Source organism: Pollachius pollachius (assembly GCF_949987615.1).
Source record: "Pollachius pollachius genome assembly, chromosome: 6".
In the NCBI taxonomy this organism is placed as follows: Eukaryota; Metazoa; Chordata; class Actinopteri; order Gadiformes; family Gadidae; genus Pollachius; species Pollachius pollachius.
In genome coordinates, this window is record NC_136939.1 from 24,346,082 (window position 1) to 24,370,820 (window position 24,739).

Consider the following 24,739-nt stretch of genomic DNA (forward strand, 5'->3'; position numbering starts at 1 on the left):
TAACATGGTACTTGTGCACACGACATTCAAAAGGTATTTATATCGGTGGGGGTCATCACTAAATTCATAAATGAAATTCAAAATTCAATGTATTCAGCCATACTTAAATCATGCTTACACCCTACATATGGCTCTTGAGCTATCATAAAGAGGTTCAAAGGATAATTTTAACCTTTGCGTCTTACTCTGCTCTGGCAACAACAACGGGAACGAACCTCAATATTATTATTTTCAACTAAATGATGAACTCTGGTGGAGACAAGGTGTCATTGCACGCTGGTTTGCTCCAGCGCTGGTGTCCCTAGAGGTAAAAGGGGCACCTTCCCGTCGTACTCACATCATCACCCCCCCCCCCGCCCCCCCCTTTTTTTTTTTTAAAGGGCCACAGACACGCAGAGGAGAGAGTCTTCCAGAACAGGCTTCCGTTTTCCTCACTCTGAAGTTTAAAATAAAGTGCACGTGCTGGAGCGTGCGCCCCTGCGTCTGGGAGGCGGGGGCGGGGCCTGAGGCGGGGGCGGGGCCTGAGGCGGGGGAGGGGCCACCGAGGGGCCGGCGGCTGCAGCGACGTGGAGGTCGGGTTTCCCGGGCTGCTCGGACCGGTTCAGGGAGAGGGAAGGCTGGGGAGAAACAAAACAGTGAATGTTTCTTTATGATGGGCGGGGTTTGAGACCGGCTGGGATTGATTGGGAGCCGGGTTCGATGCCCGATTGTATGCAGTGCACGTGTTTTTCTGAGAACGCAGCTACTACTAGTACATTACGAATAGGTATTTTTTTTAATTTCCGACTGTAATATGGTTAGCATCATAGCATAATTTGCTAACAATGCTGTGCTTTATGCATCAAATAGCACTTTATATTTCAATCTTCAAAGCTAAACAAAGCAGGTTTATTTTAATTGACAAAAAAAAAAATTACAAATAAAATATATCTATTTTTAAAGTGTATTTTATGCATAATATTTATTTTTTAAATGTATTTTATGTTTATATGGATATATTTTCAAAATACTTTTTAGACATAATATCGATTGTTTTTATATATATTTTATGATTAATATAGATCGATTTTTTAAATAAGTTTCATACATACTATATATTTTTAAAATAGATTTTATACACAATATAGATATATTTGTAATATATTTTATACATAATGTATATATACTTTTCAAAATATGCTTTTGGGCAACTCGATTTTTTGGCGCATCCACACTTGACATTGTCCCACCTTCTTGTCAGGCCCTGATTGGTCCTTTGATGGGATGTCTGCGGTGCCATTGGTTGGTTTCGTGATGACATTAGTCTTCTCATCCACTGCAGGGTTGGGGGCCTCTCTCATTTCAGAAGCTGCTGACATCAAGGAATATGATTCAATGTACACAATCATATATATGTTTACATTTACAACGTATATTTCTAAGAAATAGGCTCAACAACTTATAAACGAAAGCCGTGGTTCTGATGTTTTTTCGTTTATGGAACTTTAAGTTGAATCTTAAATCCTGGCAATTTCTTTCATTTTTTTTAAAGTTGATTAATTAAAAAATGTAAACGTCCATATGTATTCAATTATAAATTATCATTATTTGATTAAATTATAAATTCACATGTCTCAGTCTTTGGCATTATCCCGCTGTCAAGACATGTTGATAAGTTAAGTATAAAATTAGTAGATCTAGTCCATTTTATTTTTATATCTCTTCATAAGCTCCATTCTCAAACAAAAAACTACAAAAATGACTGCCGTTGATGTAAAACTAGCGTTGCTTCGCCAGACAAAGCGCAAATTACGGCAGCGGCGGACATAATTGTAGTCTTTGAAAACTGTGTATTCATCCCGCCTCTTATCAGATAAACCGCCCTGATTGGTCGGTCCATCTCAAGGATATACTCCCCAAACGCCAGAAGGGAAGAAACCGTGACCACTACGACGTCTTAATAACCTTTACAGCGAACCCGCCCTCCACCCACCTTTTGTCTCCGTGTCAGCTAAGGGTCTGTCCTGCGGCTCTGCCGACGGCCCCTAGAAACCGTGTTAACGTAAAAAGTGTGAAAAGCCAAACATCACCTTTAAGAAAAATAAAATTTGGACATTGCTGCGATTATGAATCTGTTTTTTTTTTTTTTTTTACGGGTGTGTGGGTGTCATGGCCGGCGGTGGGCGTTGACATCCCGGGGATGGGTGGGGGGTGCGGTCCCGTCTCCGCCGACGCGACCTGCTCTTCTTCGTCATTAACGTCATCCTCATTGTCATCATCCTCATCCTCGTCTTCGTCCTTATTCTGTGCTTTGACGCTAAAAACCTGAGAGTTCGGGTTTGTTGTAGAGAGAAATCAAAACAGCGTTGTTAATGTCACGAAAATGTTCAGCTTGCTTCAGGAAAAAAATAAAAATATAAATCGGGGAGATTTCGAACTTTAACTCTTGTGCTTTGACATATCAATCGGAACAAACACATTACCGCTATCAAACTAAGTAGAATCGTTTAACTGATATAGGGTGAGTGAGAGAGAGTGTGAAAGGGAGAGAGTAAGGGCGAGAGAGAAAGAGAGAGCGAGAGAGAGGGTGAGAGAGACAAAGGGCGTGAGAGAGCGATAAAGAGTTAGACTAATACACACAATACCGCTTTCGAAAAAGGTAGAATCATTTAGCTGATATACAGGAGACTAAGGCTGCGTTCCAATAACCATGCTACCATATTATTTATTACGCGAGGAAAAGATTTAGTACGTCCAGATAAAAAGTACGGAACAGGCAGTGTGTGCTTCTTACCCACGAAGATAGATGATACATGGGTGGTACTACAGTTTGCTTATCAAAGAAATCACCTGGGGTCCACCCCAATTATATGCATACTTTGTGCAACGGTGCATTCTTTGTAAGGGTTAGCTGCGGTACAAGTAAATAAAGGAAAAGTATGCGATTTGGAATGCAGCCCATGGAGTGACTATCCATGTTACTCTACTACTCTGCTAATGGGATTGAGCCTGGATTACACTGGGATTACAAGAAGGATTACACAACAAAGAGGGTCACGTGACTAGAAGGGGTGAGGGGGGGGGGTCGACATTGGGGAAGTCCCGCCTCTTACCTGGCAATGACCAATCACACACTGGGAGGAAAATGTTAATCAAAATGTCCCATTTGCGTCGAGTTTATCAAACTTAATCCACTGGCATTTCAATGTTTTTCTTGTTTTTTTGTATTTTTTAATTAATATGAATTGATACTGAGCAAAGAATGGAGGAGGAAGGATGAGATAAGAGAGGATTCCAAAGATGTTAGATTCACTGCAAAAATGATGTTTTTTTAAATGTGCATGCATTTATTTACATATTTAGGTGAAATTAAAAGTAAGTACAAAAAAAAAGTTTACTATCTTGATTACAGGAGCAAAGTATGACATAATGTAAACATTCACAGATCAAGGCAAAGTACCCTCACATATCTGAGGGCTTTAACAATGAATACTCTTATATAATATATATATATATATATATATATATATATATATATATATATATATATATATATATATATAAAAAAAGAGAAAAGGAGAGATAAAGAAAAAAAAAGAGAGAGAAAGAGAAAGAGAAAGAGGAAGAGAGAGAGAAAATAGCCACACGTGTGTTCGCCAGGGGAGTGGCACTTCGAACAGCTGCTTCGATTGTCCCGGAGTCTGATTGGACTCTGGCGGAGGCTGCACACCTGTTGCTCGTTGACCAATCAGTGGTCAGCAGGCTGAACCAGCCGTAAATGCACTCACTATCGCACACATATCTGGTGCCTCAATATCACAACATGAATAGCGACAGGAAGATAAATACTAAAAAAGTAGAGAAGAAATCAATATAAAGAAATATTATAAATAATGATAACAATTAAAAGAAATCCCGATATCAATTCATTGTTAATATAATATCTGATAAAATATAAACAAACTATCGAACACACGCAAAGACCAACACACATTTACAAAAGTTAACACACAAAATGTAACACAAAAAGAACAAACCAGCCATATTTACATGTGATCAAACGAGGCACTCTGATTGGTCCGTTGGCTAAGGGGTTATTCCCACCCTAAAGATGAGTCACTTTCTCATTGAGTGGGTTGACTTGTAACAGTAAGGTTGCTAGTTCGATCCCTGTGTCGAGTTGTCACTGAGGGCTCACTCACACTAGGCCATCTGTACCGTGCCCAAGTCCGTTTGACCCCTGTACCGTACTCAAGTACGATTGCCCGTCGTAATACGTCATCACCAAGCATCCGCTGCTTAGTAGAACAACACAGAGAACACAATTGACACTTAACTGACTTTGTTGCTTATTTGGAGCCGTTCTACTCAGGTACAGCCTTCTCTCACTGAGCGTTTTTACACTGCCAAATATGCCGTTTCATGCGCGCCTTTTTCGCAGCACGTTCCGCACGTTTACACTCCCCGAGGTAAATTGCCTGCTTGAGCTAGAACCCCAATTTACCCTGCCGGACCCTGCACATATTGGCGGTTTATTGGGTTTCATTCTGTTCCGGGGGGGGGGCTTGGGTAGAGACAACGCAGCGATATGATCATGAGCAGTTCTAACTGGAGAGATAGTGAAATCCGCAAGCTGCTGATCATGTGAGAGAAGGTGATGCAGTCGTATTAAACAAAGACGTTGAAAGATGGTGTGATCTACGAGAGAGACGCAGAGGAACTGTCCTTACGAGGCTTTTGTCTCTTTATTCTAAAGAGGTCTAGACTCTGTGCGCAGCCCCGCCTTCTCCAGTGAACCAAGACAGCCCGCACAGTGACGAGGGATTTTTCATCAAAAAATCAACTTCAATATCGCACCAACGTGAACCGCTTGCCGCCATGTTTATTGTTTAATGGGAAAGAAGGGTCGCATGGACTGTACGTCATCCAGCTCAGGTAGCGTAGCCGAAGTGTGCTCAGGCCACGGAATTGAACTGTACTTGAGTACGGTTGGCTTGCTCACACTAGCCAAACGATTTAGACTTTAGGGGAGCAGAGGTGTCAAACGGACTTGGGCACGGTACAGATGGCCTAGTGTCTAGGTGTCCCTGAGCAAGGCACCCCACCCGAACGGATCCCCGACGCAAGGTTGCGGTCGCCCTGAGGGGTCGACTCCGCTGTCGGTGTGTGAATGTGTTTGTGAACGGTTGTAAGTCGTTTTGGAACACGGCCTAAATGTGAAGATGTCAAGATGGCCGTCATTTCAGGTGGAGGTATTGGGGCATCACATCGCCCCAGAACTCTTCTGGTTCTCCGGTAGCTCCGCCTCTCCTTCTGGACGGGGGCTGGCTCTTATTGTTCAGCTTGGTGCTCTGTTTCTCAATGGATTTAGTCCCTTTTTTCTTCACCTCCTCCTTCTCTTCCTCCTCTTCCTCACTCTCTTCCTCCTCATCCTTACTCTCTTCCTCCTCCTCTTCACTGTCACCTTCCTCCTCCTTTTCACTATCATCTTCCTCCTCCTCCTCTTCTTCGTTGTCTCTTCCCTCCTCCTCCTCTTCCTCGGTGTCTTCGCTCTCCTGTTCTTCCTCATCTCCCTCCTCCTCTTCCTTGGAGACTTCGCTCTCCTGTTCTTCCTCATCTCCCTCCTCCTCTTCCTCGGCGACTACGCTCTCCTGTTCTTCCTCACCTCCTTCCTCCTCCTCCTCCTCCTCTGCTCCTTCCTCCTCCTCCTCCTCTTCCTCGGTTTGGCTGCCCTCCTCTTCGTCGCTGCTGTCCTCCTCCTGGGTGCTGCTCGCCATCTCCTCTTCCTCCTCCTCCTCCAGTCCTTCGTCAGTGTCGCTCCCCGCCTCCTTCTCATCAGTCTCCTCTTCCTCCTCTTCCACCTCCGAAGATGCACTCTCCTCCTCTTCCTCCTCTCCCTGGGTTTCAGAATCCTCCGTCCTGCTCTCTGCCTCTTCCTCCTCCTCCCCCTCTTCCTCCTCGTCCTCCTCCCCCCCCTCTTCCTCCTCGTCCTCCTCTTCCTCTTCCTCCTCCTCCTCTAGCGTACTTGCTCTGCTTCCCACCCCATCCGTCCCCCCCTCACTTTGGACGCTTCCTTCCTCCTCTTCCTCCTCCTCCTCCTCCTCTGTCCCGGCCTGGCTGCCCTTCATTCCATCCTCCTCCTCCTCCTCTTCTTCCCCCTCCTCCTCTTCCTCGACCTGCTGGTCGGTGGAGTCTTCGTCATCTTCGTCCTCCGTTGGCCGCAAGGTGGAGCTCTCCTCCTCCTCCTCCTCCTCTTCCTCCTTCTCCTCCGCTCTCCCTGTGACCTCAGAGCCACTAAGACCTCCCCCTTCCTCTTCCTCCTCCTCCTCCTCTTCTCTCCCTGTGACCTCAGAGCCGCTAAGACCTCCCCCTTCTTCCTCCTCCTCCTCCTCCTCCTCTTCTCTCCCTGTGACCTCAGAGCCGCTAAGACCTCCCCCTTCTTCCTCCTCCTCCTCCTCCTCTTCTCTCCCTGTGACCTCAGAGCCGCTAAGACCTCCCCCTTCCTCCTCCTCCTCCTCTCTCACCGTAACCACTGAGCTGCTATGACCTCCCCCTTCCTCCTCCTCCTCCTGCTCCTCCTCTTCACTCACACTCGTGTCTTTCCCCTTCTCCTCCTCCTCCTCCCCTTCCTCCTCCTCTGCCTCTCCCTCATTGGCTAAGAGCACGCCAGCAACGCTGCTCTCCGATTGGCGCTGCTCTCCGGCGGCCGCCTCCTCCTCCTCCTCCTCCTCCTCCTCACTTCCCGTCTCCGCCCCTTCTGCACCACCATGAGGCGGGGTCTCGACACTGACGGAGGTCTGCCCCCTGGGAGACGGGTCCTCCTCCTCCTCCTCCTCCTCCTCCTCCTCCTCGCTCCGAGACCGGCGCTCTCTCTCCCGCCGGTCCTGCGAGGTGAAGGGGGAGGAGTCCCAACCAGACGCCACCTGCGTGACTACGCCCCCGACGACAGCGCCGGCAACTGCGGCTGCGGCGGTTGCCATGACGACGCCGGCCACGCCCGGTCCGAGTCCTCGCGATGACTTTGCCTCGTCCTCCTCCCCGGCCTCCTTCCTGTTCAGCGATTCTTTTTCCTGTTTCCTCCCCCCCGGTCGATTCCTTGCCGGGGGGGTCGGCTTCCTGTCATCGACAGGAAGTGACGACACATCGCCGTGTTTGAGATCGGATGCTTTATCGGCCGAAGACTTCGGATCTCCGCCGGAGCGTTTGGTCTGGACCATGAGCGGCCGACCTTTGGCCTTTGCTCCCTTGGGCGAGCGAGGCGGATTGACCTTGGCGGGTTCCAACTCGACCTCCGACCTTTGGACCGGAACTGCAGCGCTTTGTGCTTTTCCCTTTGTTTTCGTTTTAAGGTGCGACAAAGTCCGATTTTTCAAGTCCAATTTCTGGGAACCATGGGGATTGGATGAAGGTCGGGACCCCTGGGGATTAGATAAAGGTCGGGGCCCCTGGGGGTCCGACTGGCCCCGGCTCCTCAAGAGCTCTGTAGGCAGGGCCCGGTGGGGGCTGCAGTCCCCCTTCCGGGTGGAGGGCTGGGGGCCCCGGGAGGTCAGCAGGGCCTGCTTTTTTGGGCCCTCGATCCCGGTCCCCCGGTTCTCTTTCTCGGGCCCCCCTCGGACGGCCTTACCGTTGGTGTGCTTACCCTTCCCCTAGTCCCCCGACGCAAGCAGAATGGAGGAATGAGAGAGAGAGACAGAGAGAGAAAATAAAGAAAGAGCCAAAGAGAGAAAAGGAGAAAAACAAAAAAAGGAAGAAAAAAAGAAAGATGGTAGAGTTAAAGGGTAAAACCTCATAATAAGGTTACTTTAATTAACCATGAGTCAGCTAATATAAGCTACTACGTTAACTAACGATTAACCGTTGGTAACGATTAACCGTTGCTAATGGTCTATTCATCATTTACTGATTGTTCATGTTAACTAAGGTATTAATGTATACACTGTTTAATAGCATTATAGTTAGCCTTGGCCACAAGCCTGATACCTATGCTAATGCTATATAATAATGCTAACGCTAATTTAAGCCAACGTTAATTAATGGTTGCTAGTCCATTTCTTAACTGTTGATTAACTGTTAGCTTGTTGTTAATCAATGCTTAGTACTACGTTAACTGACCTTAATAAATGGTTAATTAATGTACCAGTATTTAAAGTGTGAAAAGTTAAAGAATCATGGTTAAATCATCGTTAAAATTAATGAATGATATTTGAAAAGAGAAACACAGAAGCAAGGAAATGGTCAAATCAAATAAAAATGAGTGTATGAAGAAGAAAGTGTGTTCGGATTGACCAAGTATGGGACAGGAAGTGATGTTGTTGGAATAGAATTATCGCAAGTTTTCGGATGTTCTTGGATCTATTTCTCCATCGTCTGCTCGGGCGAAATTTTCGATTAAAATCTATTATCAGCAACACGGGACACTTTAGCAAAATACAATCATCATTTGACAGTTGGTCTGACCGATATCGCTCCCCGCTATCACGATCAAGTTCTTTATAACGACAGCATTTGATAATGTAAGAGATTTTGTTAAGACTCACCTTTTGAACGGGGGACATTGTTAGTGACTGATCGTTGGGGTCCACCTTTAAGAGATGCGTCTGTTAGGAAAACACAGTTAAGAACGTTAATACCCATTCCAATTTGGTGTAAATAAGCTGAAATTCTACATTTACATTTAGGGCGTTGAGCAAATTAGCCGCTAAAAGCCGTTTTGAAAACCTGCCTCTTCTGACACCACAAGTGGGCGTGTCCAACTAGATGTGTGCTGGATAGATCAATCTACCAGCCTACCCAGTGGACTGCAGCAAACGTTGCTCATCTATCCGTCATACATCTAGGTCAGGGGTCTCAAACTCTTACCTGGGGGCTGCTGGAGGTAGAGTCTGGGTCAGGCTGGGCCGCATCAAGTATTCCACAGAAATAAGGAGCACAACTGACCCAATCTAAGTTAATGATCGGGCTATAATTAGATCATGCTGGCTATGTAATCTCTGACAGGGGACATTTCATAGTGGTTGGTGGAGTCCGGGACATTTTAACATCCTTTGGCTTTTGTCAGGACTCAGGACAGGCAAATCAAAATTGGGACTGTCCCGGCAAAACCGGGACATCTGTTCACCCTATCACAAGTGATAAAAAAGCGTGGCAAGCCACTCAGCAAAAATGTGCGTTTGACAACAACGGGCGGGCCACAATAACACTAAACTTTGATGTCAAGTAGGGGGCCACAAAATATCATCCAGCGGGCCTCAATTGGCCCCCGTGCCGCGAGCTTGAGACCCCTGATCTATGTGGACAAGCCCACTTGTGATGTCACTAAAACACAGGAAAGGCAGATTTTCCTGCGTGCAGGCTTGTAACGGCTAATCACATACACACCCGGGGTCATAATATCCTCCTTTAAGATGGTATATCTTTTAAGCACACAGTCTGTTCCACAACTCTCACATGCATCATAAATTAATCAATTAACGTTAATTAACCAATTAGAGGTTACCATGTTGAGGAAGTCAGCGGTGTCCCCCAGCCCCCTGACGCTGTCTGTGTCCGTCAGTCCGTCCAGAACGCTGTCAGCCTCTGTGGGTTAAAACAACAGGAGCACAACTACCGTGAGATTGGGGGGTCGCCATGGTTACGGTCCCCCTGGTTCCCTGGGAGTTCGTGGGTCTAAGGAACATGTTTAGCCCAATGTGTTGCCTAAGAAGAGTTAAGGTGGGTCTGAGAGGGAGAAAGATTCAAGATTCAAAAATATAAAACATTATTTTAAATAAAGTTTTTTATAAAGAATTTTTTTTTTATCAATTTGGACAGTCTGAATTCGGGTTATTGTTAAGGGATTCAGGGATACACCCTGAAACCCTATTGATTTCATTATTTTTTTTATTTATTTGTATTATCGTCGTTAATAGTTGTCGTTTGTCGAACTTGCATCCATTTAAATAGTTAGCATAGCTTTAGCATAGCTTTCACCATTACTTTACCTCAGCTAGAATTAGCATAGCCCAACCGATTGAAGGCTACCTTTAATACGGTGTGTCCTACAATACACTGTCTCGTAATCTAGAATCACACTGATCATCCGAAAAAAGCTCACTCAATTTATAACGAGCAAGAGTTTGGCCCAATGAGAGAATCGAAAGAGAAAAGGGAGGGGTATCAGAAGGGGAGGAGTCGGAAGAGGAGGGGCCAGAGGAAGGAGGCGGAGCCAAGAGAAGAGGGCGGGAGATCAGACGGGGAGGAGTCAGAAGAGGAGGAGCGTCTGAGGAAGAAGGCGGGGCCAAGAGGAGGGGGAGGAGTCTGAGTCCGCGGAGGTAGGTACCCTGGTGTTGGTGCATGCCGTTGTGCACCTGTCTGTGGGCCAATGGCAGCGACGAGGGCGGGGCCAGGCGTGGGGGCGGGACTGTGTTGCCGTGGACAGGAAGGGGCGGGTTGAGGTAGGCCGGCGTCCGGGCAGGCAGCGTACGGAACATGGCGCCGAACTGGTCCGGGGAGCGTTCCTGGAGAGGTGGAGGAGTAAGCTTTAGGTACAGGAAGGTCAATATATGGGCTTATATGCGCCATTTTGAAAAACAGTCTAATAACAATAACAACATAATAACAATAACAATGCTCTTTAAGAAGTCAACGCTCTCATACGTTTGTCCTTTTTTAGACTTTTGTCGTTATTTTTGTCGTTATTTTTTTTCCGTAATGTCGAAAGATTTTACACTTCTGGAAATACAAATCATGTAATGTAACCAACGTTTACTTGTTTGTCCTTACAAAAAATAGGATGTATGTCTACAACAATTTTTGGACAATAAATACGCTTTGATTATTTTTCGTGAAATATTATGTTCTTTAAAAATAAAAAAAACGATAAGTATGAAGTCCAAACAGAGGTTAACAAGGTGGTGCTTCATCCCAATCCCGACACATGAGAGAGAGTGAAAAAGAGAGGCGAAGCTAGAGACAAAGAGAGAGAGAGAGAGACAGAGACAGAGAGAGAGAGACAGAGACAGAGAGAGACAGAGACAGAGAGAGAGAGAAAGAGCGAGCGAGAGCCAGAGAGAGAACGAGAGAAACAGAGAGAACAAGAGAACCAGAGAGAATGAGAGAGAGAACGAGAGATAGAACGAGAGAGAGAAGGAGACAGACAATGAGAGAGAGAAGGAGACAGAGACAGAGACAGAGAGAGAGAGACTGTCCGTCTGTCTGTGTGTGTGAGCACCACCCTTCCACCGCCCCAAACAGGAGCTGTTCCTCCACCCACCCTCTCTCTCCTGCGGACCCGGGCCGAGAGGCTCCTCTGGAGGGTGGAGGCCACGCCCGGGGTGGAGGTGGTGGTGGTATTGGTTGTCGTGGTGACCGTGTCCCCCAGGATCTCCAGGCCACCGCCCTCTAGGTAGTCCTCGGTCAGGTCCTCCTCCTCTAGGGTCACGGGGTCGAGGGTGGGGTCGCGGGGTCGTGCCAGCACCACCAGGTGGCAGCCGCCGCACGCCGCCTAGGAAACCACCCAAAAGATGTTTGGTGTGTTTTCACGTCGTTTTGTGTTTTTTTTTTTTTTTTTTTTTATGAATGGTCTCTGGGGATACTCTTGACTGGTTGAAGTGACCATGTTAATGATTTGCGGCTAAATCGCTTTTAAGATTTTGTCACTATATCGCTTTTAAGATTTCCTGCTAAATCTCTTTTAAGATTTGCGGCTTAATCGCTTTTAAGATCTGCAGATAAATCGCTTTTTAAGAATGACTGATATTAAGATTTGCCGCTAAATCGCTTTTAAGATTTTGTGGCTAAATCGCTTGCTAGCGTTCTTTCTGCGGAATTAAAAATACAACGAAGAAATTGCAACTGCTCTTTGTCTTAGCGAGTCTCCTCCCACAGCAGCCAAAGCGAACACGCGCTAGCTTGGAATCGTGGAATTCTGGAATTCGTAATTTCTCTCCACCTTGCCAACTCACCGATATAATAATCCCGGTATGACCCCTCATTTAGTTGTTTGTTTTAAACCAACGTATTTTTGCTGCTGAAGAAGCTAGCGAAGGAGCTAACATCGTTAGCGTAGCCAAAACAAGGGCGCAACTAGTGCCTTGGGCCAGGGCAGTGTTTCTCAACTAGTGGGTCGCTACCCGAAAGCGGGTTGCGGACATGTTCGGAATGGGTCCAAAAACAAAATTATATATATGAATACAGAAATTACAAGAATATTTTTGCCACTTTTTTTTACTTCACTCTTATTGCTAGAGTAATCTACTTTGAAAAAGGGATAAAGGGATAAAGGGGTGAAAATATCTGTTTATCCACGTTTATAAAAGGTTAAGATGACATTGTGCATTTGTGTTCACTAAGTCATTTTCTAATAGTAAGCTAACCAAGGGAAGACCAACTGGCCAGAACAACTGAAAACAATTGTGCTAGGGTACACTAATGTCAGTCATTTTATCCTCTACAAAGCACATAGGGCCACTTGGAGGAACTACAAGGTACACAACATTTTACTTCATACCGGAGTGAAGCTTTCAAACGCAAATCGTGATTGACCTGTCTAGTCGATTTATATTGTTTTTGTTAAAAAAAAATAAACATGGTCAAACAATGTGCTTGGGGTACATGTAACACAGGCAGTGGGTATCCCGAGACGCTGCAGAATGGGGTATATTTCATCCATTTTCCCAAGCCACAACGGGACACGAAAAAGTGTGTAATGTGTGGCATTCCAGAATACCAACTGAATTTAAGCTTGTCACCTTCTGTATGTATTTTAAAGTTTTGAATATACCCCTCCATAGTGTAATGTAGTCCCTTTCGATTCAAAATTTATCCAAAACCTGCTTTGATAGACTGTCAGCTGACATTTTTCCATATGTTTTTGTTATCCACTCTGCTTTGTTTGTCAGAGGTCGTCATGGTAATGACGGGGGACATGACTTAAAGGCTGTGTTGCAGGGTTTATTGTCCTACGAATTTGTGCAATTTAATTGTTGGTATTTAAGATTAAAACTGTTATTTATTGTATTTAATGTTGTTAGGTATCACAAAACGGAATGTAATACGAAAAAGTAGGTACTATTTTAGCGGTTTGCTATTGATTCTCATTTCCCCCAGAATGCATTGCATGACGTCATGTTGGGGAGACACGGACCAAAGCCGCATTGAGACCCTTGAGAGTAGAGACTAGTAAGAGAGTGTTCAGCAGATTATACAGATACATAGATAAATACATAGATATTATATATAGTTAGTATACGCTACACGTGAACCTCCTAAGATGGCGCAATTTGATTGGTTCGCTATCTCGGGATATTGGGCAATATCCCATGATTGACATAAACTCGATATTGTTTTCATCGCAAAATGTCAGCTGATAACAACAAATAAACCTTCGGTCTCGGGGGCTATTCCCCACTATTCACTTCGCCTTCGGCGAATAATTGTTGACTGATAGATAATAGCCTAGTCAAGTCTTAATTAATACCAAACTACACGTCGGGAATTCATTTAGGTGATTCGGCTCACACAGTATAGCCTACAAGACCACACAGAACAAGGGAGACAACAAGTCTGACTGGACATACACAGAATACATCACATTAAAACTAGACCCATGCGTTGATAGATAGACAGATAAAAAGATAATTAAATATGTTCTATTATTTGCCTTGCGGAGCCAGCCAATCCTGTGCTCGTATGCAAATTAGCCATGTGCGCCTAACACAAGAAAGAGTAATGTTGAGAAGTCATACTAAAAACGGATGGCAAGCGAAAGCTGAACCAGACTGTATCAATCACATACTTTGGGTCCATTCTAACTTATGGTAAGAGGCTAGTCTTTAAATCTTTGCAGTGACTGAATGTTGATGATAAACGGATTGTTTTGCATAAGATGAGATGTGTGCGACTGTGCGTGTGTCCTTTTCGGCTTCGGCATACTGCATGGTTATGAAGGCCTTGTGGTTCGTTGTGGTCTTAGTGAAGCAGCCTAGCCTTGGAGTTGGATAAGTTGGAGTGATTGTGTAGTACGGGTGTGAGAGAGCGAGAGAGAGAGCACACCAGCCGTGGTGATGTTTGGCTTGTTGTGGGCTGTCTGTCAGCATCCGCCGGGTTGGACGGTGTGCTTTGTGTATGTGTTCAATGTACATCTGTCTGGTCGTATTTGCGGTAGATTGATGGTTAAATAATGTCACACCACGATCGGTTATACTTGCAGGAACCAATTTTCCAAGTGCACTGATTGCTGTCCTGTAGGCTAAATTAGCCCATAGCTAGCATTATGCCTTCTATTTCTAGATCTTCTGACTTAGTTTACCGGTACTTACGACATAATCGCTGTCACAAAGAAAACGTTGACTTTCACTCGGTGCTATTCACTGACAGTAAAAATAAATAATTCATTATTTATTTAAGTCATTATTGTATGCACTGCTGTTCATTGACTAGCTCCGACTTGCTAAATGATAGCAACTCTCCACTCATTCTCCTGTGACCATGCATTTAATTCCTTATTCGCCCTCTTTCGTCTGACAGGTTCGAAATTATACTGCTGTGGGCCATCATACATGTTATTTGTGGTTATTGCCACCTCTCAGATGCCATAGTTCTAGTACTAGGCTGAGGCTACCTTACACCACGTCTCCCCAACGTGACGTCATCGCCGAATGGCGTTAGAAAACACCCGTTGCTGCCAAAAACGACAAAAACTGGACTTTAACACTATTTTGGAGACATTTTATAAATGACACACATATTTTGAGTGCTTTATGTACCCATTAATCCAAACTTCCGGTTAACCTACACGTAGGCCTTTAACGAGAGGTCAATGGTGTGCAATTGTGTGCTCCACCTACTGCCTGGACGTGGTACTGCAGGAAGCGGGGGCAGAGTGTGGGCTGGAACTGGTTGGTGAAGTTCTCCTCCCCCAGGCCCAGCTTGCCGTGGCGACCGTCTCCAAACGTGTAGAGCAGACCACTCTCTGGGGAATCACCATGGCAACGGCAGGTCAACATACTGGGGGTATGGCTAAATGACGGAGGCAAAGGTGGGTGTGTGCGTGTCAATGTGTGTGTGTGTGTGAGTGTGAGTGTGAGTGTGAGTGTGAGTGTGAGTGTGAGTGTGAGTGTGAGAGAGAGAGAGAGAGAGAGAGAGAGGGCAAGCGAGAGCCAGAGAGAGAGAATCTTAAATAGACAGATAGAGACAACGGGAGAAACGAGAGAGAGACAGTGTTAAAGAGAGACTCTGTGTGTGTGTGTGTGTGTGTGTGTGTGTGTGTGTGTGTGTGTGTGTGTCTGTCTGTTTGTCTGCCTGCTTCACCTGTGATGACGGCCGTGTGGTTCTCCCCACAGGAGACCCCAGCGGCCCGCCCCCTCCTGAAGTGCTCCACCCCGTGGGGGGATCGGGACTCAAACACGAACGTCCCGTGGCCCAGCTGCCCGAACTGGCCCAGGCCGAAGGTGTAGACCCCCTCTTCTGCCAGCGGGGGGCGACGGCAGCGTGACCGAACAAAATGACGACCAGAGAATGACATGCGCGTGGGTTCTACGAATGTACGCACTTATTGTGTGTTTTACGTCCTGGCACTTAATGTACGCTCTTATCGTATATTTGTACGTCCTGACACTTAATATACACAATTATTGTATGTTTGTACGTCCTGGAACCTTATGTACGTACTTATTATTTGTTTGTACGTCCTGGCACTTTATGCACGCATTTATTGTATGTTGTACTTCCTAGCACTTAATGTACGCCCTTATGGCATGTTTGTACGTTCTGGCATTTAATGTACGCACTTATTGTATGTCGTACTTAGTTATTGTCCTTAGCAACGGGTAGCATCTTATCCTAGATATCTTTAGTATTTAGCATGGTGGTGCATCTTTTAAATAGATGCAGACATTAGCATATATTTAATCGTATATTATTACATTAGATATAAACAAAAATGATGCAGTTCCAATGTCGACCTGTAGGTGGCGGTGGAACTCACCTGCGAGGACAACCGTGTGCCCCCCGCCGCAGACCACCTGGCTCACCGGCCCTGGCACCCCCCTCACCAGCTGGGGAGCGCGGTGGCCGGGCAGCTGGTTGGGCTCCAGGCCGAGCTTACCGCTGTCACGCTCGCCAAACGTGTACAGGCCGCCGCTAGCTAGAGCGGAAAACAGAAGAAGAAGAAGAAGAAGGAGAAGAAGAGAAGGAGGAGAAAGAGAAGGAGGAGACAGAGAGTCTGAATTTATAGTTCGGCTCTAGAATTGTTAACTTCTCTCTAGACTTGTGAACTTTTCTCCACAATTGTGAACTTTTCTCTAGATTGTAAATCTCTCTAGACTTGTGAACTGTTCTCCAGAACTGTGAACTTCACTCTAAACTGAAGTTCATAGATCTTGTGAACTGAACTGCTCTCTACTTGTGAACGACTCATTAACCCAACACAATTGTCTTTAAAAGAGTTTGCCTCAATAAAAAGGTACTACTCAATCCTAATTGCGATGACGTCAAAATTAAAGTGCATAAAAGTATTTTAAAAAATCGGAATGAAATAAACTGAACACAAAACATTTACCATTGTCTGAACTGAATTCATATCAGCTAACATTTTCATGCTAGACTTTCATACTAGATTTTCATACTAGCTTTCCATACTAGCTTAACATACTAGCTTAACATACAAGCTTAATATACTAGCTTGACATACGAGCTTTTCATTCTATCTTTTCATGCTAGCCTTTCATGCCAGGTTTCAATTTGCGGCGCTCACCAGGGTTTAATGCTAGCCTTTCACGCTAGCTTTTCATACTAGCTTTCAATACTAGCTTTACATGCTCGGTGCTCACCCGTGACGAAGGCCGAGTGGTAGTACCCGCAGGAGACCCAGGCCACGGGCTGGCCCACGCTGACCTCCTGGGGGGTGGTGGCGCCCCCCTCCTGCCCCAGGCCGATCTGCCCCTCGGTGTTGTCCCCCCACATGTACAGACGGCCACTCTCTAATTGGTCGATGTGGAGGGGGAGAGGGAATCAGTCAGATGGGTTAAGAGTATAAAGGTTTTCTTTAAGGGGAATTGTGATTTCCAATTTATTTTATTTAAATTAACTTTAACAATTATTAAACGTTTATTTTAATAAGGTTTAACTTTGAAAGGGCTGATATTATACCACCAGGTGTGAGTGTGATTAGCCGTTTCAAGCCGTTGTGGAAAAATCGCTTCTGCCATCACAAGTGGGCGTGTCCACCTAGATGCGTGATGGATAGATGAGTAATGTTGGCTACGTTCCACTAGGTAGCCTGGTAGACTGATCTATCCAGCACGCATCTAGGTGGACACGCCCACCTGTGATGTCAGAAGAGGCGGATTTTCAAAACGGCTTGTGGCGGCTAATCACACTCACACCTGGTGGTGTAATATTTCACCCTTAAAGGGGAATTGTACCCATAGATTCAGCTCGAATTGGACAACTAGGCGATTCCAAAGAGTTTATTTTTTACTTTAAAGTTTTACTTTAAAAGGGGTCTTATTACACTACCAGCTGTAAGTGTGGTAAGCCGTTACAAGCTGTTTAAAACTCTGTCTCTTCCTGTGTTTAGTGACATCACAAGTGGTCGTGTCCACCTAGATGTACGCTGGATAGATCAGTCTACCGGCTTACACAGTGGACTGTAGCAAATGTCGATATTCAATCCACTTGCGATGTCACTACACACACACCTTGTGTTCAAAGTTTAGGACACAAACACACACACACACTTCTCTCTACACCTATCCCTTTCTCTCTCGCCCTCTCTTTCTCGCCCATTCCCACTCTCTCTCTCACACACACACACACACACACACACACACACACACACACACACACACACACACACAGACACCCACTCTCTCTCTAACATTGTCTCTCTCTCACATTGTCTAGAGACAATGTGAGAGACAATGTCTCTCTCACCGGTCAGGGCGGCCGAGGTATTCGAACCGGCAGCGAGCATTCTGATTGGCCGCTTGGAGCTGAAGAACTTGATTTGATGGAAGGCGATGCGCTCGTCACAGTCGCCGAGCCCCAGCTGACCCTCGCTGTTCCCCCCCGTGGAGTACACCGCGCCCTGGGCTGAGACACACACACACACACACACACACACACACACACAGACCCCCCCCACACACACACACAAAGACACACACCAACATTCATTCACTTACGAAAACACACACACACACATAAACACGCAGGCACACACACATACAGATACAGAGACAAGCACAGGCACACACACACGAATACATGTGAAGGCACCCACCAACATTAATGCACACCCGCACAAACACACACATATGCACAAACACACACACACACATCAACATTCATGCTCACACCCATAACAACATTCATTCATCACAAACGTACACGCACACACACATACAAAGACAGATAAACACAGGCAGGCACACACACACACACACACACACACACACACACACAAACAATCATCCTCATCATGCTCCATCATTAGAACAGAATGCATTGCAATACGATAATTTACGCTTCTAGCTTAGATATTGTCTATTTACGATCGCTTTTCATTCTTTTTCTATTTTTAAACGTGTTAACTTAATAAAGCACCAACCTGTACAGATGATAGTGTGGTTTCTTCCGCAAGCCACAAGTCGTACTTTCTCAGACTTCAAGGCTGGAAAAAAATAGTTTTTATATTATTAGACATTTTGAATAAAACTCAATCAATGTTCGTTTTATGAAAAGAGACAATATCTCACTGTCACCTTAACAGAAACAAAAGCGAAAAAATATTTGTTGCTCCTTGTATCCCATGCAATGTGACAGCCAGTCTATAAACAAAGCTAATGCAACTAATAGCATTAGCTTGATAGTCAGTCTCAATCCCCCTCTCTCCCATTATTTCTCTCCCTCCCTTCCTCTCTCCCTTGTCTTGCAAGAGCCTCTCTCTCTCTCTCTCTCTCTCTCTCTCTCTCTCTCTCTCTCTCTCTCTCTCTCTCTCTCTCTCTCTCTCTCATCTCTCTCTCTCATCTCTCTCTCTCTCTCTCTCTCTCTCTCTCTCTCTCTCTCTCTCTCTCTCTCTCTCTCTCTCTCTCTCTCTCTCTCTCTAGTCTTTTAAGGGCCTCTACTACTCCCCCTGTGTATAAACACCAGATTAAGGACCCTACAGATTGGGATTACTGCAGCAGCAAATCTGGGGCCTTCCCACTCTGCAGAGAGACGATTTTCCCCTGAATACCTTACACTGTTGGTGAAGGAATAAGCCTTGAGTTATGGTTCCACGTCGACGCAACACAAGGACCACGAAGATGCTTCGACGCAGTCGTGAACCCGTTTTCGTTCTGTGTCGTCATTAACACTTGATTGTAGCTTTTTATGGAGAGAGAAGCAACGGTGGTGGACCTTACTAAATGCCTTATCCATTGTATCGGTCTGTAAAATGCTAATGAAATAAAATAAAATGTATTTATTAAGCACATTTAATAATAAGGTGAGGGGGGGGGGATGGGGATCTTATGTTTTATTTATGTTTTTGTTATAATGCACACCGTTTTTGTTTTTTTACTACAGTATGAAATAAACAATATACTAATGCATGCATGTGAAGTGTGTGTGTGATTGCAGTGACTTGGCCGGATTTACATGCAGCGTAAGGGTAATCGTAGTGGGTTAAGGAACCCAATTTATTAGGGCACCATTTTGGGGCGATCCTAGGTTCCCTTTGCCAACGTTTGGTGTGACCCTGGGGCGATCTGAAGCACGCCGCCCACTGTGGAACGAGGGCGCAGAGCCGACAACATTGTGCAACTGAAGCGGTATCACAAAACGAATACCCCCAATCCGAGTGATTGTTGACGATACAAACGTTACGTTTTAAGCTTGTGCATGTTTCCACAGTTGAACGACTTCATGCCTGTCTACGCGTCAAACTCGTGCATGTTGCAGAAAATGTGCAACAGCGCCCCCTGGGGTCACACTTTTCAGAGGGTCTCAGAATTCTGTGCAACAACTGCTCGCTTCTCCTTGCTTGACCGCGATCTAGCATCTAGGATCGATTGCTCTTCCTTGGGTCCCCCGATGTTAACGCTGAATTTCATAGATATAAATTTGCAGCTGACTTTGGCATGTTGAATTTGGCGGCGTTGAAAATATTTAAGTTTAAATTTTTAACGTTGAATATTTGATTTTGAATTTTTTAAAACTAAAAATGATTTATTGAAAATGTAAAGAGTTAAATGCAGAGGCAAAAAAGTCCAGATATTTTATTTCAATGCATAAATATTCAGTGCTTAGAATTCAGTGGCTTTTTATTTTCAAAATCCGATGGTACAGATTTACTTCCATACCCTTGCTGCTGCATCGCCTCGATGCAAGGTTACACTTTTTGGGAGGAGCACGTCAGGCCCTTGCGGTGGACGCACGGAGGGTCCGCAAGGGCGTAAGGGGTCCGTAAACCCCCTTGCGTTGCGTCGGCGTGGAACCCTAACTGAGCCTTAACATTTAGAGTAAAGGATTTTTAGAATGGTGAAACGCTAAAATAGCCTGCAAAAGCAACATACATAACAAAATAAAGATTACATTTCGACGATCGATTAAGGTTTAACAGACAGAACAGTAAATGGCGATGTTAGCTGAGTGTCGAGGTGTCCCTGAGCAAGGCACCTCATCATGACTACTCCCTGACGGAAGGTTGCTAGTTGGATCCATGGCTCCTTGTTGTACGTTTGGACAAAAGCGTATGCTAAATGTAAATGAGAACAGAGGACACCATTTTGAGACCCACCTTTCACACAGGTGGGCTTGGTGACGCTGGATTTGGAGCCCAGACCCAGCTGGCCCCAGTTGTTGCTCCCGAACACAAACAGCTTCCCATTCTCTGTTGGAACACGGACGGAGTAGGAGGAGTTAGAGCCAATGTATTGTACTTCATTTTTTATTAAACCCTTGCTTAACCGGATAAAAGTGTCAAACACGAGAGAAATAGACAGAGACAGACGGACAGAGACAGAGAGACTTATATTTTGTTACACAAACAGCTTCCTGTTCTCTGTTGAAACATGGCATGTTTAGAAGGTATTTAGAACTGTACTTACTTATTATTTATAAAACCTTTAGAAAATGTTCCAAATGTCTATCACCACATCACCTCCTTCCCTTTTCTCCCCTTCCCCTTCTTAACTATTCCTGACTTTTAGTAGTTTTATCTATAGTAGTTCTTTAGCTACCCATTTCATCTCTTTTATTAAATCTTTTTTATCGGGAAAAGACAACTGCAGATTATCTTGCGAGCGCAGGCTAGTGAACTCCTTAAACCTTTGTTCAAATGTATCGAATCACGTTGCCTGTTCTACAGTCTCTAGGTATGACAGTGGGAAAACCTTAACTAATTAGTTAGACACAAGCAAAGTTAGAAAGACTATCTACAAAACACAACAGGTCTCTCTCTCTCTCTCTCTATCTCTCTCTCCCCGCCCCTCGGCAAGCACACACACAAACACATCAGGTCAGAGACATTCCCATCATTTAAACAACGTCTAAACTGTATCTAACAGTATTAAAGATGATTTCACGAGCGTACCTGTAACTAATGCCGTGTGCTCGTCGCCGCATGCGATGTTTTGCGGGACGTCGTTCTTCAGCCAGAATTTACCCGGCATGTTGTCGGCAAACTTGCTCTTCCCAAACGTGAAGACCGCCCCCGATTCTGAAAAATATGAATGTTTATTATTATTCAAATGTTTTAATTGTTTTTGAGCATACATACAATATAATACACACAATAAACATACAATACAGTAAAATAAAAGCACCACAAAAACACCAGCACTGAATAAAAGAGAATAAACAATATTAAAACAATTACAATTAAAAAGAGGGGGGGGGGGGGGGGGGGGGGCTACAACGCAACATGGGAAAGGAACGTAATATGTTTATTACCTAGTGATCATAAGTGATGATAAGTGAGGCATTGAACGACATGCGATATATGACTACAAAAAAACACATAGAATGAGAGAGAGAGAGCGAGAGAGAGAGAGAGACAGAAAGAAAGAGATGAAAAAAACATTTCTAATACTACATGAAAAAAATACAATGTGCCATTATTTGGCAGAGTTTGGAGGGCAAAACTATTTGAGTAATAACAGTTTGAAAAAGGAACAGCAACATATATACATAGACTTCTTTAAAGACATTTAATTTCATGGTTATGAGAATATAGAAACGCAATATTGCAAAAGGGTGCCTGATGACCGGAATGTTTATGAAATTTTACTCCCCCCCCCCCACACACACATATTGCAAAAAGGTATCGGATGACTGCAATGCATGTGGAACGATATCAAACGTTCAGTGTTATGGTTTCAATGGTGCAAGATGCGCGTGCACACAAAAAGGGACACCATTAAGTAACTGATGAACTTTGATCGATTCAAATACAAATAAAACCATAGTGAATTGTTAAGCTGATGCCATTGATTACCGGGTATCTCGTCTTCAGTGTCTCCGGCCATCCCTTCTGAGTGTAATCGGCTTTGGAGGCGAGGGGCAGAGTGTGTGTTCGGGTGAGTCTCGACACACACAACCCGGAAGTAAACAAACGTTCTCCTTGGCTACGGCGCCCAGCATGTGACCAGACCACTAGAGCTCCGGGATAATGCTTTAAGTAGTGAGTGTGTATGTGTGTGTGTGTGTGTGTGTGTGTGTGTGTGTGTGTGCGTGTGTGTGTGTGTGTGTATGTGTGTGTGTGCGTGTGTGCATGCGTGTGCGTGTGTCTTTGGGGGGTTTGGTGCATGCGTGCGTGCGTGCATGCGTGCGTGTGTGTGCGAGTGTGTACGTGTGTGTGTGTGTGTGTCTGTGTGTGTGGAATTAGTATTTAAATCGCAGCTTTTCAAGAGCATTGTTACAAACATTGCCATAGTCTTATTATTCATTGTAGTTGTAACAACAATGATAATAGCAATGAATAAGTATGTCATATATCAGAAAATGTACGTAGTATATTATAATGTATAGTCATCATAAAAAGCGAAATCTTATATTATTATTCATGATAATATTTATTATTGTGTTATTATTGTATTATTTCGTATGCATGTATTTAGATTATGATCTTCACAATTTTCATAATTGAACTCATGACACGATTTGTTTTGGCTTGTGTAACACAATATATGTGATTGCACAAAGTGCAATTCATTTTTGTTAATTAAATATTTGAAACCACAATAGAAAATTAAATTGGAAAATAGGTTAATTGGGCAATAGGTTTAGAAATCTCTTTGATGTTTGTTTAATTGGTATTTATAGGCTGTATACGGTTTATATATTTCTGTATTATTATCCTCTAATACTATCCTCTTTGCTGCTGTCCCCACTTCGGGACAAATAAAGGATTATCTTAGCATATTTTATACATTATTATAAAGGGCGAGTCTTCGTTTTCAAGCGGAACCTTTGAACTAAACCACTTGACCCACCCGGGGACTTTAACCGGAGGACATCAACAAGAAACGGCCGGTCCGCTGCCGTCTTCCGCCCTCCACTACCTCTCTCTCAGTGTTAACTAAATTATTGTTTGTGAATATATGTTATTTTTAATGAAAAGAAGTCATCCGCCTTCCCCGCCGCATCGGAAACACGCTAAAAGCAAGTATTTACGTCATTGAAAAAGAGAGAGAGAGAGAGAGAGAGAGAGAGAGAGAGAGAGAGAGGAGAAGAGGGTGAGAGAGAAGGAGAGAGGGTGAGACACTGAGAGAGAGAGAGAGAGAGAGAGAGAGACAGAGAGAGAGAGAGAGAGAGAAGGGGGGGGGTGGATGCAGAGAGGGGACAAGAGGGGGATAGAGAGAGAGAGAGAGAGATATGAAAATAAACTAAAGAGAACTAAGGCTCATACACTAGTAGAGCCTTAGTGGAATTAGAATCCACTTTTTTATTCATTAAATGTTTTATAGAAATTGCAGAACAGCCCGATACATATTTGTACATTATTTTTGATTTGAACCTTTTCTATTTGAACATTTTGTGCAGATTTTTAAGGGTCAATTTCAAAGTTTCTTAGTTACAAAGTGTTTTATTGGAGAGAGATGCTGAATAAACGCATCATGCATCAAGTTGTATAAAGTTGTATCTATTCCTGTTTCAAACTCAAAATAATCGTTTTAAATAATCATGATTTCAATATTCACCAAAATAATCGTAAGTATGATTTTTTCCTTAATCGAGCAGCCTTAGTTCAAGACCCTACCGCCGCCAAAATGGAGGACCGCGGCCAAACCGCAGGCGAGGCATTGTCCCGCCAACCATGGCTCCCTGTCTGCATCGGCAAGGACCAGCTCCTCGCCAAGGCCTGGTTCGGGGACCTGGCCTACCACATCCTGCTGACGGACACGCGCGGCGTCTGGGTGGAGAGCATGGACTCTGCCGCTATCCAGAGGCGAGCCCAGGTAGGGTTTAAAAACATGGTGACACTTAAAAGTAGTGCTTTGTGTAGCGTCTTCTCCTAGCTATCTCTGTTGGAATGGGAATGGGTTAACTTAGTGATGGGTTAACCTAGTGAGGGTTAGTGCTTGGCCCTTGTTTCTATGAACATCCTTACTGTACCGACAGATATGTTATTTTTCTCTTTCTTCTGACAAATGTAAGGGCTATGGGCTGTACTCTGTACTCAGTTGTAGTCACAGTTGTAACAATACTAATAATTTGGTAATATACTTTCCTAATTTTATAAAATGTATGATTACTCTGAAATAACACTGCTACACTACTGCTAAGGTAAAAATAA

At 44.5% G+C, this 24,739-nt stretch overlaps 2 protein-coding genes across 4 annotated transcripts in view; one reads left to right on the forward strand and one right to left on the reverse strand.

Moving 5' to 3' along the window:
• Positions 1–387: 387 nt before the first annotated feature.
• Positions 388–22,524, reverse strand: rpgrb (retinitis pigmentosa GTPase regulator b). 2 transcript variants are annotated; one of them, XM_079738804.1, is made up of 17 exons: positions 22,439–22,524; positions 21,536–21,661; positions 20,741–20,833; positions 18,569–18,631; positions 17,893–18,051; positions 16,788–16,937; positions 15,944–16,102; positions 15,268–15,423; positions 14,805–14,929; positions 11,231–11,461; positions 10,298–10,475; positions 9,476–9,555; positions 8,517–8,576; positions 2,134–2,304; positions 1,973–2,024; positions 1,230–1,348; positions 388–617 (listed from the first exon to the last, which is right to left on the reverse strand). In XM_079738804.1, the coding sequence occupies exons 1-17, from the start codon at positions 22,467–22,469 to the stop codon at positions 444–446; spliced, it is 2,127 nt and encodes a 708-aa protein (XP_079594930.1). In that variant the 5' UTR covers positions 22,470–22,524; the 3' UTR covers positions 388–443. The 2 variants fall into 2 exon arrangements, with proteins under 2 accessions (XP_079594930.1, XP_079594929.1); XM_079738803.1 differs by having other exon boundaries at positions 1,230–1,351.
• Positions 22,525–23,462: 938 nt separating this feature from the next.
• The window catches only part of nhej1 (nonhomologous end-joining factor 1), a 37,577-nt gene continuing 36,300 nt past the window's right edge, over positions 23,463–24,739 (forward strand). For both annotated transcript variants that reach the window (XM_079738465.1, XM_079738466.1), the window contains exons 1-2: positions 23,463–23,604; positions 24,184–24,401. In XM_079738465.1, the coding sequence (XP_079594591.1) occupies positions 23,544–23,604; positions 24,184–24,401 (279 nt within the window). In that variant the 5' untranslated portion in view covers positions 23,463–23,543. The remainder of the gene's footprint in view (positions 23,605–24,183; positions 24,402–24,739) is intronic.